Raw genomic sequence first — 15,882 nt, forward strand, 5'->3', positions numbered from 1 at the left:
TTAATTCAGCAATACTTAACTATTATGTACAAAAGGCGAGGCTTAGTTAGGAATGAAGAAATCATGTATGGTTATAGCCTTCTGGTTGCTGAAAATATAGTTGGGCAGACAGGCAGATACAAGTGTAATACAACTATATACAACAAAAATACAGAAGCAGTACAATGAATGAGCAGGGCAGGGGATATGGGAAAACCTTGCAAAGGAGGTTTGTCTTGAACTAGGTGTGGAGGGACCTGTAGGACTTTGACAGCTGGTGATGGGGTAATGGTGGGCAAATAGGGATAAGGAGGACATCCTTTGGATGGAGGATGGTACGCATGCAAAGTCCAGTAGGATGGAGAGTGCGTGGCTTAGTTTGAGGATGGGACAGAGTAGCCATTTCTGGATAGCTGGAGTGTAAGTAGTGTTTGTGTGAGCAGGGACTGTCTTGCACTGGGATTAAGTCTGTATTCAGTCTTTTTTTTCTTTTTTTTTTATTCCTCTTTTTTTTTATTGTGGTAAAATATACATAAATAATATTTATTTTAACCATTTATAAATATGCAGTTCAGTGGCATTCAATACAGTCACAGTGTTGTGTAACCATCACCACTGTCTATAACCAAAACTTTTTCATCATCCTCAACAAAAACTCTGTAACCATCAAACAGTAACAACCCCATTTTCCCTCCCACCAGCCCTTAGTAACCTCTATTCTATTTTCTGTCTCTATGAATTTGCCTATTCTAGGTACCTCGTGTAAGTGGAATCTACAATATTTGTCCTTCTATGTCTGGCTTTCACTAAACATAGTGTTTTCAAGGTTCATCCATGTTATAGCATGTAACAAAATGCCATTCCTTTTTTGGCTTAATAAATCCCACTGTGTGTATATACCATATTTTGTTATTCATCGGTTGATTGACACTTGGGTTGTTTCCACCTTGTAGCTATTGTGAATCATGAAAAGGAATGTAGAGCTACCATATGATCCAACAACTCTGCTACTACCTACACTGCACATCTAAAAGAACTGAAAGCAGGGATTTGAATAGATATTTGTACACCAATGATCATAGTCTTTTTTTTCTTAATGGAAGATCGGAAATATATACAGAATTAGGATAGAATAATACAGCACATGAGCGTCAACAGTCACCAATTCATGGCTAATCTTGTTCCATATATACCCTACCCATTCCACCCCCCAACTCCTGCCATATTTGGAAACAGATCCCAGATAATGTCATTTCTTCTGTAAATATTTCAGTGTGTAGCTCTAAAAGATACGAACTCTTTTTTTTTTTTTTAACCAGTTGGAGTACAGATTTCCAGTAGATTCATAAATGTTATAAATAGTTTATTTTCTGGTAGTTTTTGTTCATTTGCTTAAGTCAAGATCCAAATAAGGTCCACAGATTGCAGTTGATTGATAGGTTTTTTAAGTCTCTTAAGTAGGTCCCCCCAATCTTTTTTTCTCCCTTGTGATTTACTTGTTGAAGGAATCAAGTTGTTTATCTTAATAGCATTTCCCACTGTTAAGAGTTTGCAGATTACATCCCCTGGTCTAGTTTTATGTGTTCCTCTGTTGTTTGTATTTCCTGTAACTCGGTAATTGGATCCAAGTTTGACCAGATTCAGGTTAGTTTTTGTTTGTTTTGGTTTGGCTTGGTTTTTTTGTTTGTTTGTTTGTTTTTTACTTTATGGGAAGTATTATGGCTTCCCATTAGGGACACATAATGTCTGTTTATCTCCTTTTTTCTAATTTTAGCAGTCCTTGCTGATCAGTGTTCCCATGTCAGTCATTCTGTAGAGTTAAAAGAATAAATCTATGAATATCCTCTGGTTACCATGACATCTGTATCCTTTCACTTCTTAGCTCTTATAAATATCCTGTGAGATAAAGAATTTTTAAATGTCGTACATATAAGAGTAATTGGTTTCAAGTGACCTTTGAAAGCTGGTATCAGATAATTGTAAGATGTTTTCTTGGGTTAAAAACAAATTTATCTCTTGTTCTAATGTATTTTCACAAATTTGATTATTTCTGTTTTATACTTCATTAGGTTATTCTTCCGATGTGTTAGAAGTAAGGCAGAGGGGAAGCAATGGTGTGGAAATATCCCATGGCAGGTAGGAATTATTCATCTGTTTTCAAACCTGACTATTAAGATTGTTTAATCTGTGGGATCACCTGAAAAGACCCTGAAGTCCAGTATAAACTGGTTTTCATTATACTGTCTCTGAAAGACAGTTCTTTTCTTTAAGCATGGTAGACCTTGTTGGGACTCTTAATTCAAAGGACTATTTGGGTCTTAAATATAGTTAGTATCCTGCTATTTAGGGAAAAATTTAAACTTACTTGACTAACTTCAGCATGTTTTTATAGGCTGATATCTATTTGATGTTGGTATAAGCTGAGTATAATTCATAAGCTTCTAGAATGTGAGAATTAGGAGAGACCCTACAGAAATCCAGTACATGAGGAGCTAGACTGTGCAAGGTCATGAAACTTGTTTTTGTAGGGAGATAGCTTGGACTTAAGATTCTGGATTTGCACCGTGAAACCTTCCTAAAGCCAAAATCAAAGCAAGTATAGGGTACTGTTTAGGTTTGGGGAAAAGTTCATCTTGAGAGAATAGTTTTTCATGAAAAGTATACATTGTGGCTGTTGCTATTATTAAAACACTTTGACTTGGTCACTACTGTTCCTTGATGCCTGGAAAAGCAGTGATCACGGACAGAGAAGGAACCAAGCATTGAAAGTACTGTTAAGAAACGAATACTTTGTGAGTTCGGCAGTCCTTTCTAGAGGGAGGAATGCTCCCAGGAACATTCAGAAAAATTGGACTGCTTTTACCGTGTTTCCATTTCCTCTGAAAAAAGGTATTCTAGATGTTAAGGTTGCTTTAATATTTTATATTAAGATTATTTCCTTTGTCTTTTAGGATCCTAATTCCAAAGAACATTCTGTAACCAGTAAGTCTCAGCATGCCTCTGAGCCATCTCGTTATCCTTCCAGCCAGCAGAGAAACCCGTTCAAGTTAGTTGACAAGAATCAAGAACCATCCCTCCGGAAGCAGTTCATCAAAGGTGAAGATGAGGAAAAGACAGCTGGTAGGAAGCAAAGGGAAAAGGGAGATCCACTCCTGGATCAAAAGAAGGAACAGAAGCCTGAATCTAAGTGCTGGACGGAGAAAGATCTCTCATCTGGCCTGGCGGTAAAGAAAAAACAATCTGCTGTTCAAGAGACGCGGCGAGGGGAGAAGACAGAGTTTCATAGTGCAGCAAAGGAGGTTGAAGGAATGCACAAAAGAAACCTTTTTGAGATGAAATCCAAACAGGTCCACGGGAATGAGCTGAGAGGACCATCTGCATCTCAGGAGAAGTCAAATGGTGAGAGTCATTCTGTCCAAAAAGAATCAGAACCTCCAAAGGAAAAGGAAACTAAGACTTTGCCTCGAATTGTTCACAGTCAACACCCAATAAGCCAGCCCCTGAAAGGGGGACACCTCAGCAAGGAGCACCCCAAGAGCTGGGAGGCTAGAGAAACAAAGGCAAAGAATGACCCAAGCACGCAGACCCGCCATAAGAGTCTGCTCCAGGGCCATTTGCAGGCACAGCTGGAGACCCGGGACACGCCTGCTCCAAAGGGACCGGCTGCTCAGCCTGCACCGCCGGCCGTAGGGCATCCCCAGGGAGAGAGGCGAGATGCCGATACAAGCGGTGGTGACAGTGAGGAAGATGACGTCGTTTTTGTTTCCTCTAAGCCAGGGAGCCCCTTGCTCTTTGACTTGACTCTAGACTCACAGAAGAAGGAGAACCTTAAATGCCCTGGTCAGAGTGTGCAAAGAAAAATTCCTCCTGACTCAGGCGTTTCCAAGAAGGGAGAATCTTCAGACCCAGCAGCCCAGCGTGTGTACCTCACAACACAGCTGAAACAAAAGAAGGTACTACTGACCTGTGTTTTGTTTATAAGTTTGGAGCATTGCTTGCTGTGGGCAGATAAGGGACGCCACAAACAAGTTAAATATATTAACGTGAGAAAGGTTTTTTTTTTTTTTAAACATCTTTATTGGAGTATAATTGCTTTACAATGGTGTGTTAGTTTCTGCTTTATAACAAAGTGAATCAGTTATACATATACATATGTCCCCATATCTCCTCCCTCTTGCGACTCCCTCCCTCCCACCCTCCCTATCCCACCCCTCTAGGTGGTCACAAAGCACCGAGCTGATTTCCCTGTGCTATGCGGCTGCTTCCCACTAGCTATCTGTTTTACGTTTGGTAGTGTATATATGTCAAAGCTTCAAAAAAAAAAAAAAAGTGAGAAAGGTTTTAGCGGTGGATGTTTAGTTTCTGCCTTTTGCTATGTTTATATTTTCAGGCTTGGTAAGTCGCCTGGGTTTAGAAAGAAAAAAGTTTCTGGTTTTCACACATATAGTTAAAAGACCGTGATTTCAGAGTTTTAGCATTTTAGGCTATTTTAATCTGAGACTATCTTTCTAATGACTTGAGAGTAGAGACCCACGTTATAGGATCTGTTTTCCAGAGAACACTGGCATCTGTGAACATCCAGGCTCTTCCAGACAAGGGTCAGAAGTTGTTCAAGCAACTTCAGGAGCTGGAGGACGCGCTCAGTGCCCTGACCCTCTCCCCAGAGCAAGGTAAAAGGGGTTCTGCCCCCGAACCCGCAGTTTGCATGAACTTCACGAGACATTCGAGAGGCGTGTCAATAAAGAATAGGCTGACTCATTCACCTGCTCATCTTGTTATCTGTTACTGAGCTTCCTTTATAAGTTATGCCTGTGATTTATGAAAACTTCCTCCTATTTCCTGTGGACTCAAGTCTTTTTCCCATTGTTTAAGAAACAGTTTAAATGCTGTGCTCTCTCAGAAGTCTTCCCCTGCTCATGGCGATCCCACCCTCTCTTGACCTCACCTCACGCGTAGAATTCCTTCACTTTTCTGAAGTGTAATCTGTGCTTTCCTTGTTTTTTGAGCAGGCACTAATGAGAAGAGTAACACTCAAGTACCACAGCAGAGTAACTTCACCAAAACAACCACTGACCCTCCCCAGTTGGTGCCTCCCAAACCCCTGCAGGGCCGGGATCTCCAGCCTCTGGGTTGTCTAGGACTGAAGGCTGCCCGCCAGGAGGCTGCTGGAGGGTCTGATCAGTGCTGTGGAGGTGAGATCTGAGGGCCTGGCCCTGGTGGGAATCCCTACACCTACGAGTTAAATGCTGCCTCGTAGATACCTTTGTAACCATGAAAAGGGAGAAACCATTCTGAGTTGCCTGTGTGATAAAGCTCGTGATGCTCAGCTAAGTTTATACACAGTGTAATTTAGATCTTTGTGAGGGCAGAGACTGTGTCTGCCCTGTTCACTGACCTTGTTCACGGTCCTTGATCGGTCGGCCCGGTGGTCGGTGTATGGGAGTCATCCAGTAAATGTTTGTGAGTGAAAACTTGAACTCATATCATGATGAGGGAGGCAAGCCAGTGGATATGTTTATCGTCCTTCTGTGTGTGTGTGCGTGTGCGTGTGCGCGTGCGCTGAGGCAGAGCAGGGGACTATGTGACCATGACCAGTAGACTCACAGAGAGCAGTACCACCCGATTTAAATGAGTGTTTCCATCCTGAACTCTGCAGAAAACAATGAATTCAGAGGCACCTGCAGAATGAAGATCCCAGGTAGAGCCTCAACTATGTAACATGATCGGTTGGTTTGCTGACCAGGACACAGGACCTCGAGTGGGCTGGCAGCGAGGAGAAAAGCTAAAGCCAGTTTTCTCCCAACTGAGAACTGCTCGAGATATAGGGAGGGAAAAGGAGAGAAAAAAGAAAACAGGAGGAAGGGAGGGGAGAAAGGTTGAAGAACAGTAGTCAAGAAGGGGGTGAGGAATAGACGGGGTGCCAGATGAAGCAAAGGTCTCTCTAAAAGGGCACAGAGAAAACATACTTATATGTATAAAATAGATAAACAACAGGGACCTACTATATAGCACAGGGAACTATACTCAATATCTTGTAATAACCTATAATGGAAAAGAATCTGAAAAAGAATATATATATAAAGAATATGTATGTATGTAACTGAATCACTTTGCTGTACACTTGAAACTAACACAACATTGTAAATTAACTATACTTCCATTAAAAAAAAAAAAAAGAAAAAGTACTTGGTCCAGTGGCACAGCATAGCTGTACTCCAGACTGTTTGAAGAACATTGCTGTGTGACAGCATCATTCAGTAATCACCATGGTGATGGAGTTGCCTAGAGAAATTAAGTTATGGTGGATTATTAAGGTACGAAGTTATGTAATATGTTTAGGAAAGAATTCCATTAAAATAGCCTTTCATTTAAAAACATTTTAACATTTAAGTGAATAATTAATTTTTATTTGTCTTAGAAATCTCTTATTTGGATACTTCATCCCTAAACTTGCAACCAACTAAGGTGCTTGTGTTTATTAATGAACCTCAGTAGAAGTTCTCTGTGTAGAATGAGTGGGCTCCAGCACTGAAGTATCACATTCTCGGTGCTGTGCGGACAGCCTGGGACGCACACTGTAGGGGCTGTGTCTCTCTGTCTGCCTAAACTTCGGCAGACTTCCTGTTGCTCAACCTCTTCTATTGCTGGCTTTTCTTCTTTGCATCCAGCCCCAGGGGTCTTTTTTTCCGAAAATTCTCATGGTATTACCTTCTTCCCTGCCACCTCTTCAAAGCTGAAAGAGAAAAAAATATTCTGGGTTATCTTATTTTTTTATTATACTTCATTTTGTCCTCTATTAGAACACTTGATAATGTGATTTTAAAAAATAACAGACAGACAGAGACTAGGGATAATGAAGCCTGTGAGTCTAGGAGAATCTGGAGGCAAGAATTTTTAGTCCATACAGATCCATCATCTGGCAAATAATGAATTGCCTTTTTGCAGCTCTGGCCAGGACGTAATACTCGCAACACTTATAGGTAACCTCGATTTGTACGCAGGCCCCATGAGCCAAGATCGCCTTCGCTCAGTGTGGCAAATCACAAGTGAAGCCATTGATGAGCTGCATCGATCACTTGAGTCACGTCCTGGCGAGACAGCTGTGGCAGAGGATCCGGCTGGGTTGAAGGTGAGCCGGGAAGGCCCACAGGGCAGAGTGTCCTATAACAGTATCCCAGCGCCCATGAGGAGGGGGACCAACTACTGTGAAAGTGCCCATCAGAGTGCCATTCTGACATATCTTTTCTACAAATAATGCTCAAGTGGCTTCCCTTGCAGTATTTTCTTTTTTTTCTGTTTAGCAGTGAGAAGAAAAAAACAACGCAGTTTTTTTTTTCTTAAAGTCATACCGTTATATATGTCTGTAGCAGTAACAGATCCATTTATTGAGCTTCAATAGGTGCCACAAGGTTGCAAAGGAATTGCTGCTCTTAGTGGACTAGTTGGGGTGAAAGTGCATGTACAACCTGTGTAAGACAACTAGACAATGACTGTAAGACAGAAAACATGCATTGTCACGTGCTGTGGACTGTATGCAAAGTACAAAGGGATTCGAAATAAAGGAAAAGTTACTCTAGGTCAGCAGTATTATTTGTGCCTTAAAGAAACTGCAAGCCTAGAGATAGGATAGAAACCAAATACTCCAGTTAGAGGGAGTGGTGCTCAGAGGGAAGATACAGGGATTGGTATTAATAAGTGATGATCAGGTGACATCAGTGCCTGAGCTGGGAGCAGCAGGTGAGGTAACTAAGCAGGAAGAGTCCCTTGCTGTGGAGCCTGGCCTTGGTGAAGGAACTTAGACTGGAATGGCTCAAGAGATATCATGGAATCACTGTAGAATTTTGAGCAGGGATGTTTTGTGAAGGTTATTTATGTCACAGAGTTCAAGATCAACTGGAGGTAGGAAAGACTAGAAGGTGGGCCCCCAGTTAAAGGGCTATCAATTTATGACTAGCAGTGCGGACTGGGACATTGCCCACAGAGAGGAGAGTCACATTTAAGAGAGAATGAGGAAGAGCCAGTGGAATGGCTGGTAAAAGTCGGGTGACCAGTCAGAGGTCTTGGCTGCAAACAGTAGAAACTGACTTGGGCTGATGAAGCAGACAAAGCAGGACTCTCACTTGAGAGCGAGAGAGGCGGCTCTTGATAGACATGCTGGACGACTGGCGTCAGTGACAGCTGTCCTGGGCAGACCAGGACGTGTGGTGAGAGGGAGGAGTCCAGGACTTCAAGGAGAAACGAGCGGCTGATCTGACAACTAGGATATTGGGAGGGTCACTTATAGAAAATAAACAAGTAGAGTATGGAGTCCATGTGACCAGGCTGCAGCATAGCCTCTCATCAGTAACTGGTACTTAACTTGCGGTCATTACCTTTGTCAGATCCCTTTGCTGTTGCACCAGAAGCAGGCATTAGCCTGGCTGCTATGGCGGGAAAGTCAGAAGCCACGAGGAGGAATTCTGGGTGAGTCTGGTGTTAGGCTAAGAGCCAACAAATGCAGTGCTTCGTTCAGTCCTCTCAACTCTGGGTAGGTACTCTAATGCTCCATTTGACAGATGAGGAAACTGCGGTGTGGGAAGTTTAAGCCACGTGCTCCAGAGTACACAGCCATAGGATCCGTCAGGTCTTGGTTGCAGGCAGTAGAGATTGACTCTGGCCGATGAAGCAGAGGGAGGGTTTATTCTGTGGTGGCCCACAGAATCTCTGGGAGATGTGGAGGGCCGGGCTGGACTTCTAGGAGCAATGGCCAAAGCCAAGTCACCAACGGAGTGTCCTGTAAGAACCGTCATGGCTGCTCTGCGCCATCGAGCAGTAGAAGAAAGCACTGCCGCCCCAAAATCAAACACTGCCGCCTCCAGCCTTTCCTGTAGAAAGCGTTTCACAGGGAGCCTCTTTTCTAAAGTTACTCACATCTGAATCGAAGTCTGGTGTGAGTGTAAGTGCTCTGTAGAGCCAGGTCATGCTGCCGGTGCCTTAGCTGAAGAAGAGGCAGGAAGTAAGTTTTCCAGGCTCTGCTTTGCAGACTCGTCACGCTAAAATTTTCCAAGGTGCTCAACTTCCAGAGAGCATGACAGATGTCCACTATGGCTAGTAAGTGGCTGTGTCTGGGTCTCCAAGACCACCTCCAGGTTGGATGATTTGCTAGGATGCACAGCATATAGTCATATTCGTGGGTGTAATTTATTACAGTCAAATAAATTGAATAATAATTGAGCGATTTGATTTGATATAGATCAGAATTAGCAAAGGAAGAAGGCATTTGGGGCAAAGCCCAGGGAAAACCAGGTTCAAGTTCCAGAGGCCTGTCCCAGTGGAGTCACTCAGTGTGTGCTTAAGTCTTCCACATGTAAAATGTTGCCAACCAGGAAAGCTTGTTAGTGATTCGGTACCCAGGGTTTTTACTGGGGGCTGGTCACATAGGCAGCTTCAGGCTGGCAGGTACTGAGATTCCAGAAGGAAAGCAGGTGCTCAGCATAAACTGTACTGTTGGTACAAGCAGTTTAGGCACAGTGAGCCACTCTTACCCAGTCTGGGAATGGGGGGACCCCTCCTGAAATCCAAGTTTCCAGATGCCAGCCAAGGGCCAGCCTCGTAAGCTGGCCTTCCAAAGGAGAGTAGTCAGCTGCTGTGTTAGCTCTGCACAGTGGCAGAACCAGACTTTGAACCAGAGCCCATGCTGTGACATTTTACTTCTGCTTACGTCAGAATGAGTATTTAAACTGTTAAAAAGGAGATAATAATATTTTATAGGGTATAAATAGTAAATTGGATAAGCTCAGTAATCGGCACAATGATGGTACCCAAGAACTGCTAATTTATGACTTTCTTTGATGAATAAGTTAAGGGGATGGAGGACTGTCTTGAGTTAACTCTAACTCCAAAAGTGTGGTAGTAAAGTGGGTGGTAGGCTATATCTACTGGACCTTTTTGCTTTTGCAGAGAAATAAGTAAGACTAGGCAACATCATCAAACCGAGGGAGATATCGATGAATGTATTGGATAAGTAACAATATAACACAGAGACTCGAATAAGATCTAAATAATAAGTTTTAAATTTTACAAAAGTCCTAGTAAATGTCTTTGACCTAGATCTCAAAATAAATAGCAAGAGTTAGCGTTCATTTTAATAAGAAAGACAAAGGCTTCAATAGAGGAGGCAAAGCATGGGGACTGGAATGGCACTGACAGCAGAGGACCAGGGCTGGTGTCTGCCCGGGGCTGCTTCTCTTGAAGCTGAGCTGATTCTTTGCCCTAAGTAGTTACCTCTCCTATTTGTGTTTTTATTTTCCAGCGGATGATATGGGGTTAGGAAAAACCCTGACAATGATTGCACTCATCCTGACCCAGAAGAATCAAGAGAAAAACAAAGAAAAGGACAAAACCACGGGTTTGGCTTGGCTTTCCAAAAATGGTATTCAAAAGCCTGCTGTTTCCTAAATCATGTGAGGCAGCAGAGAGTGGAAATTTTTCAGCCATGAAAGGATGCCTTTGGTCATATTTAATTTATTGGAAAACTAGCATTAGACTACTTTCCTATAGTATCATTTCTGACACTGAATACGCTAACTAGAAGTGATCATTTTTTCCTTTTAATATAAGGTTAGCTTGACCTGTGATTAGGAACAATTTTATGGAGAAAGCTAAGGCTCCAGAAAACTTAGTTTAAACCTAATGATTATTTTTGTTAATGTTGAGGATATAACTATGGGATAGATCCAAATTAGTTAACATGTTATTTTTTGAAAGAAGATCAGTGACAAATTCAGATGTTAGCCACCATAGCAGACACTGTTTCCCATGTTTCTGAACTTCCAGAAGTTTCCAGATTCTAGACAATTTCTCTTATTTCAACCTCTGTTTTTAAAATGTGATAACTATATAAGTACCTTAAGGGTCCTATATATTATGTATAGCCAACACCACATGTAAATTGCCATGTACACATGTACATTTCTCAGTTGGTTAGGTAGTTAAGGAATCTGTGGCCATCTGCTCTCAGGGCCTCTAGTGACCACTGTTGCAGCTGGACCCTGTGTCCCTGTGTGTAGTAGCAGCATGTGCGCACCTGCACACACACGAAGGATGGGGGGCAGTGGTACAAATACTCCGGCACTAACTGCTTCCGAAGTAATGTTTGCTTGTCCTAGGGAATTTTGTGCTTACACTTTAATGTGAATGTAATTAAGTTATGCTTTTCAGAGAAAAGTAATAATACTCCCTTGTAATGAATCAACTCAGGATGAGTTAGGAAATGATCCAGCTTCTACATTCTGGCCACTGTGAAAGCACATTGGGGTTTTTTGGGTTTTTAAAGCGAAGTCATGTGCTACCCTCTTTCCTCGCCCTCTTTAGCCTCTCTCTTTTCCACTTTTATAGGGGAAAATAAATAATGGTTTTGAGTTAAAAGATTATTTCTTCCGTTTTCTATTCTACTTCATGCATACTTCGTTTATTGCACTTCACTTTATTGCGCTTCACAGATACTGTTTTTTACAAATTGAGGGTTTGTGTCAACCCTGTGTTGAGCAAGTCTTTTGGCGCCATTGTTCCAACAGCATTTGCTCACTTCGTGTCTCCATGTCACATTTTGGTAATTCTTGCAATACTTCAAACCCTCCACCAGTAAAAAGATTACGACTTGCTGGAGGCTCAGATGATGTTAGCATTTTTAAGCAATGAAGTATTTTTAAATTAAGCTATGCACCTTTTTTAAAAAACGTAATGCTATTGCACACTTAACAGACTATAGTGTAGTGTAAACATACCTTTTATATGCACTGGGAAACCAGAAAGTTTGTGTGACTCACTCCATTGTGATACTCACTTTATTGCTGTGGTCTGGATCCAAACCCGCAATATCTCCAAGGTATAAGCTATGTGTAGAAATAGAAGCAGCAGTTGTTAAAAATATTGATTGAAGGAATAAATGTCAGTCAAGGGGAAGAGGTAATGCCTTTAAGAAGTTAAAACTATTTAATGAGTGTAATGAGGTGTTGATTTTCTTTTCCCCTCTCAAGACTCCTCTGAGTTCCCTTCCCATGGAACACTAATCATCTGTCCTGCTTCCCTGATCCATCATTGGAAAAATGAGGTGGAGAAATGTGTGAGCAACAACAAACTAAGAGTCTACCTCTATCATGGGCCAAACCGGGATCAACGTGCAAAAGCGTAAGTGCAGAAATACTGCAGTCAGTTATGAGGTGCTCAGCATCTTGGCTTAAGGGGCCATTTGACCTTACTTGCTCTCCCTGACATTTCATTTAATCAGGGCTAGTGGTATTTGTGAAGACCAGAGGCACTCTCACCACCAAACAGCCTTCACCTGTGCTAGGAGATGCATCTCGAGACAGAATGGTGTTCTGCTGCTATATCCTGTCCCCATCCTCCGCAAGCTGCTGTGAGAGTTAGCCTGAGATGCCTGAGTTGTCAGCCAGGGGGCAGCAGCGTTCCCCTGGTAAAAGGGGATATGTCACAATTATTTCATGAGTGCTGAATTTCTTTTTTGTTTTTTATAAATTTATTTATTTTATTTTATTTTATTTTTGGTTGTGATGGGTCTTTGCTGCACGCAGGCTTTCTCTAGTTGCAGCGAGTGGGGGCTATTCTTCGTTGTAGTGCATGGGCTTCTCGTTGTGGTGGCTTCTCTTGTTGCGGAGCACAGGCTCTAGGTGCGCGGGCTTCGGGAGTTGTGGCTCATGGGCTCTAGAGCGCAGGCTCAGTAGTTGTGGCGCACGGGCTTAGTTGCTCCGCGGCATGTGGGATCTTCCTGGGCCAGGGATCGAACCCGTGTCCCCTGCATTAGCAGGCAGATTCCTAACCACTGTGCCACCAGGGAAGCCCATGAGTGCTGAATTTCTGATTCCAACTTCACATTCTTTTTCTGTTAGTGTGAATGGACCCAGCTCAGTCTTACAGAGCATCTTGATATAATGTTAATGATTAGTTGCTATAGCCTAGTTACATTTTTATGGCTGTATTTTTCGTATGTGAACCATCTAAGAAGTTTTAGATTCAAAAGTTTAGGATTAAATGTAAAATAGATAGCTAGTGGGAAGCAGCAGCATAGCACGGGGAGATCAGCTCGGTGTGTTACCTAGAGGGGTGGCACAGGGAGGATGGGAGGGAGGCTCAAGAGGGAGGGGATATGGGGACATATGTATGCATATGGCTGATTCACTTTGGTGTACAACAGAAACTAACATGGTATTGTGAAGAAATTATACTCCAATAAAGATCTATAAAAAAAAAAAAAAAGTTTAGGATTAAGCCTAACTGAATTCCTGAAGGGGGATGATCAGGAAGGAGGAAAGAAAATGTTTCCCCAAATGGTGATTATAGTCCTAGTCTTTGTCTTTTGGTTTTAAAGGACTTGTTTTTTGTTCTTAATTGTGATATGATGGTCTGGGTTGAACACTTGCTGATCTAGTCAAGAACTAAGTTGTTTCTGTTTCTAAGTAATCTCTCTCCCCAGCCTCTGATACTGGATATTTTCTCTCTTAAAGAACAGGACAGTAGTCTCTCACAGGGAAATTGCCAGCGTGGTGACCCTCAGTCTTCAGGGCACACCAGCTCTCATGACTGATAGTCATTTCAGCAGACGAAAGGTATCAGGGCAGCAATGGCTGTCCCACATGCCTTCTTCGGCATGGAGTACTGTAGATTTTTATTTAGAAGTCAGTTGCATCTTATGTGATTTGCATTTTGATCATACTGGGTTTGAGGTTCAGAGTGCACTAGCTGACTGATTGGAATCACTCTCAATTATACATTTTTTATATGATGGTAAGGCAACATGTAGACATCGCTGCCTCTCCAAATACATTTTTATCAAAAGTATTTATTGAAGTTCTCTCAGGTACACAATACTAAGCTTCCTTGGAAAAAGAATTGTGCTTTTCATTAAGAATCTTTACATGTAAAGAGTATAGGGGAGGTAAACTGAAAGTGTACGACATGTATCTTTATGCCCAAATGTCAAAGCTAGATGGATGGGTTTTCACAAATCCATTACAGAATGAGGAGGAGAAAACACCATTGCTGTAAGATGAACAGTACTTCGAGGGTTTCTTACTTCCTTGGGACTTTAGTGTCATCTATGTCAAATTAACTAAATATTAACTTCCAGACTTTCTGTTCTTGCCAGATCACTTCAAGCTTAATATGACCCCGCCAGAGATGATCTTTCCTGACTTGGCTGGGAAGAGGGAGGCTGTTCTAGTTATAGTGAATAATCTGTAAAAATGACCAGTGGTAAGCAATAAGGAAGTCAGGTGTATAAAATTTACCTCTCCAGAGTCATGTGTGTGTGAATTAAGGACATGAATTAATGAATTCTGCTGTCTGTCCTTCCAGCCGTAGGCATTTTTGTGAAGGAATCAACTCTGTCTCTCGTTGTCAGGGTCGTGGCGGGATGGTTTAACTTTTGCTCTGTGTTACATCTCTGCAGCCTCTCCACATATGACATCGTGGTCACTACCTACAGCCTTCTGGCCAAGGAGATTCCCACAAAGAAGCCAGAGGGAGAGATGCCAGGTGCAAACCTCAGTGTGGAGGTGAGGCGTGGGTGCTGCCAGGGAAGTAGGGTTGGAACCGCGGATCGTTTAACAGGAGTCTTTTCACAGCATCAGAGATGGCAAAGGTACCCTCCCGTGAGGTCATGAACATTCGAACTGTTTCACCTGTGGAAACAGAGAGTTCTTTCCTCTGTCCCTTCTCTTTTACTCTAGACAACCTCCTCAGCAATAAAGGTGGAGATGGTACAGTAGTTTGCTGTGTTTTAGAAACAATAACTACATTTCAGTTGTGGTGGTGGTCATATCACATGAATAAAGGAAAGCTTCACTTGTTACAGTATTTATTTGAGAGTTCTGGGGGTATATTCTCAGGATGTGTTTTATATTTCGTGTTAGGACTAGTATTTTCATATGAAGCCATTATTCCCTGCCTTCCTCCACTTTCCAGGAAACGGGGTTGCAAATAATAAGGCTACAGTGGGCCAGAGGCTAAATGATAACCAGGGGAAAAAACCTGAATGTTTGTTGCTGTGTCCAGGGTAGTCTCAGTTACATAGAGTAGAGGCTTTATTGCATATATATTGTGGGCTTTTTCCCCCTGAAAATACAATGTTGTTCCAAGAACTACCCTTTTGCATATGCTTTTAGTCTTAGTACAATAGGATAGTCACAGCTTTCTGTATTTGGGGAGATCTCTAGAACGCTTCTCCATCTCATGACCAACTCTACCTTCTCTCGGATGATTAACTTTTCAGATTCCTCAGTAATTCCTCTTAGCTTTGAGGCTAAAACCCTCATCCCTTTAAATGATATATTAGGCCTTTTACAGTCTTGCCCTGCCTGTGTGGCCTTCCTCCCCCACACCCCAGCCCTCCCAGTGGCACCCCATGCTCAACTGTACCAAGGAGTGTACTTCCACCCATGATCTGTCATGCTCTTGTGCCTTTGTTCTCCCTCTGAATGGAATGCTTTGCCTCCCCCTCTGGTTAAATGCATCTCCTAGCACCTTGTGCTGGCTTATGTCACGGCACTCCTTTAATTCCCCAAATATTGAGTATCTACTGATGCCAAAATCTTGGCTCTCTGTGCACCGATGTCGAATAGAAGTACGGAGACAGCGTTTGGAGGAGAAAAGAAAGGGTAGTCTTATTCTTTGCCAGGCAAAGAGGGAACACAGCAGGCCAGCGCCTCAAAAACGCGCCCCCCCCCCCACCAATCCCTGGGGAATCAGGAGAAGTCTTATAGGTGGGACTCGCAGTCTGGGGTAGGTGATAAGGATCAAAGTAGTGAAGGTCTTGCATTTTTCTTCTTCCTGCATTATTTCAAAACAGTCACAGCTGGCTTCAGGCAACCTGGTAATTGGGTCCGTTCTTCGTCTCTGGGTTATCCG

The 15,882-nt window shown here is 42.5% G+C and overlaps 1 protein-coding gene across 4 annotated transcripts in view; it reads left to right on the forward strand.

The window, feature by feature from the left end:
- TTF2 (transcription termination factor 2) overlaps positions 1 to 15,882 on the forward strand; it is a 43,858-nt gene that overhangs the window by 10,219 nt on the left and 17,757 nt on the right. For all 4 annotated transcript variants that reach the window (XR_005022298.1, XM_036872304.1, XM_036872314.1 and 1 more), the window contains exons 4-12: positions 2,049 to 2,115; positions 2,931 to 3,932; positions 4,535 to 4,649; positions 4,989 to 5,171; positions 6,981 to 7,108; positions 8,361 to 8,442; positions 10,271 to 10,390; positions 11,997 to 12,147; positions 14,426 to 14,531. Coding sequence is in view for 3 of the 4 variants with exons in the window: in XM_036872304.1 (XP_036728199.1) it covers positions 2,049 to 2,115; positions 2,931 to 3,932; positions 4,535 to 4,649; positions 4,989 to 5,171; positions 6,981 to 7,108; positions 8,361 to 8,442; positions 10,271 to 10,390; positions 11,997 to 12,147; positions 14,426 to 14,531 (1,954 nt within the window). In the remaining variant the exon portion in view is untranslated. The remainder of the gene's footprint in view (positions 1 to 2,048; positions 2,116 to 2,930; positions 3,933 to 4,534; positions 4,650 to 4,988; positions 5,172 to 6,980; positions 7,109 to 8,360; positions 8,443 to 10,270; positions 10,391 to 11,996; positions 12,148 to 14,425; positions 14,532 to 15,882) is intronic.

This window comes from Balaenoptera musculus, chromosome 1, assembly GCF_009873245.2.
Source record: "Balaenoptera musculus isolate JJ_BM4_2016_0621 chromosome 1, mBalMus1.pri.v3, whole genome shotgun sequence".
Classification (NCBI taxonomy): domain Eukaryota; kingdom Metazoa; phylum Chordata; class Mammalia; order Artiodactyla; family Balaenopteridae; genus Balaenoptera; species Balaenoptera musculus.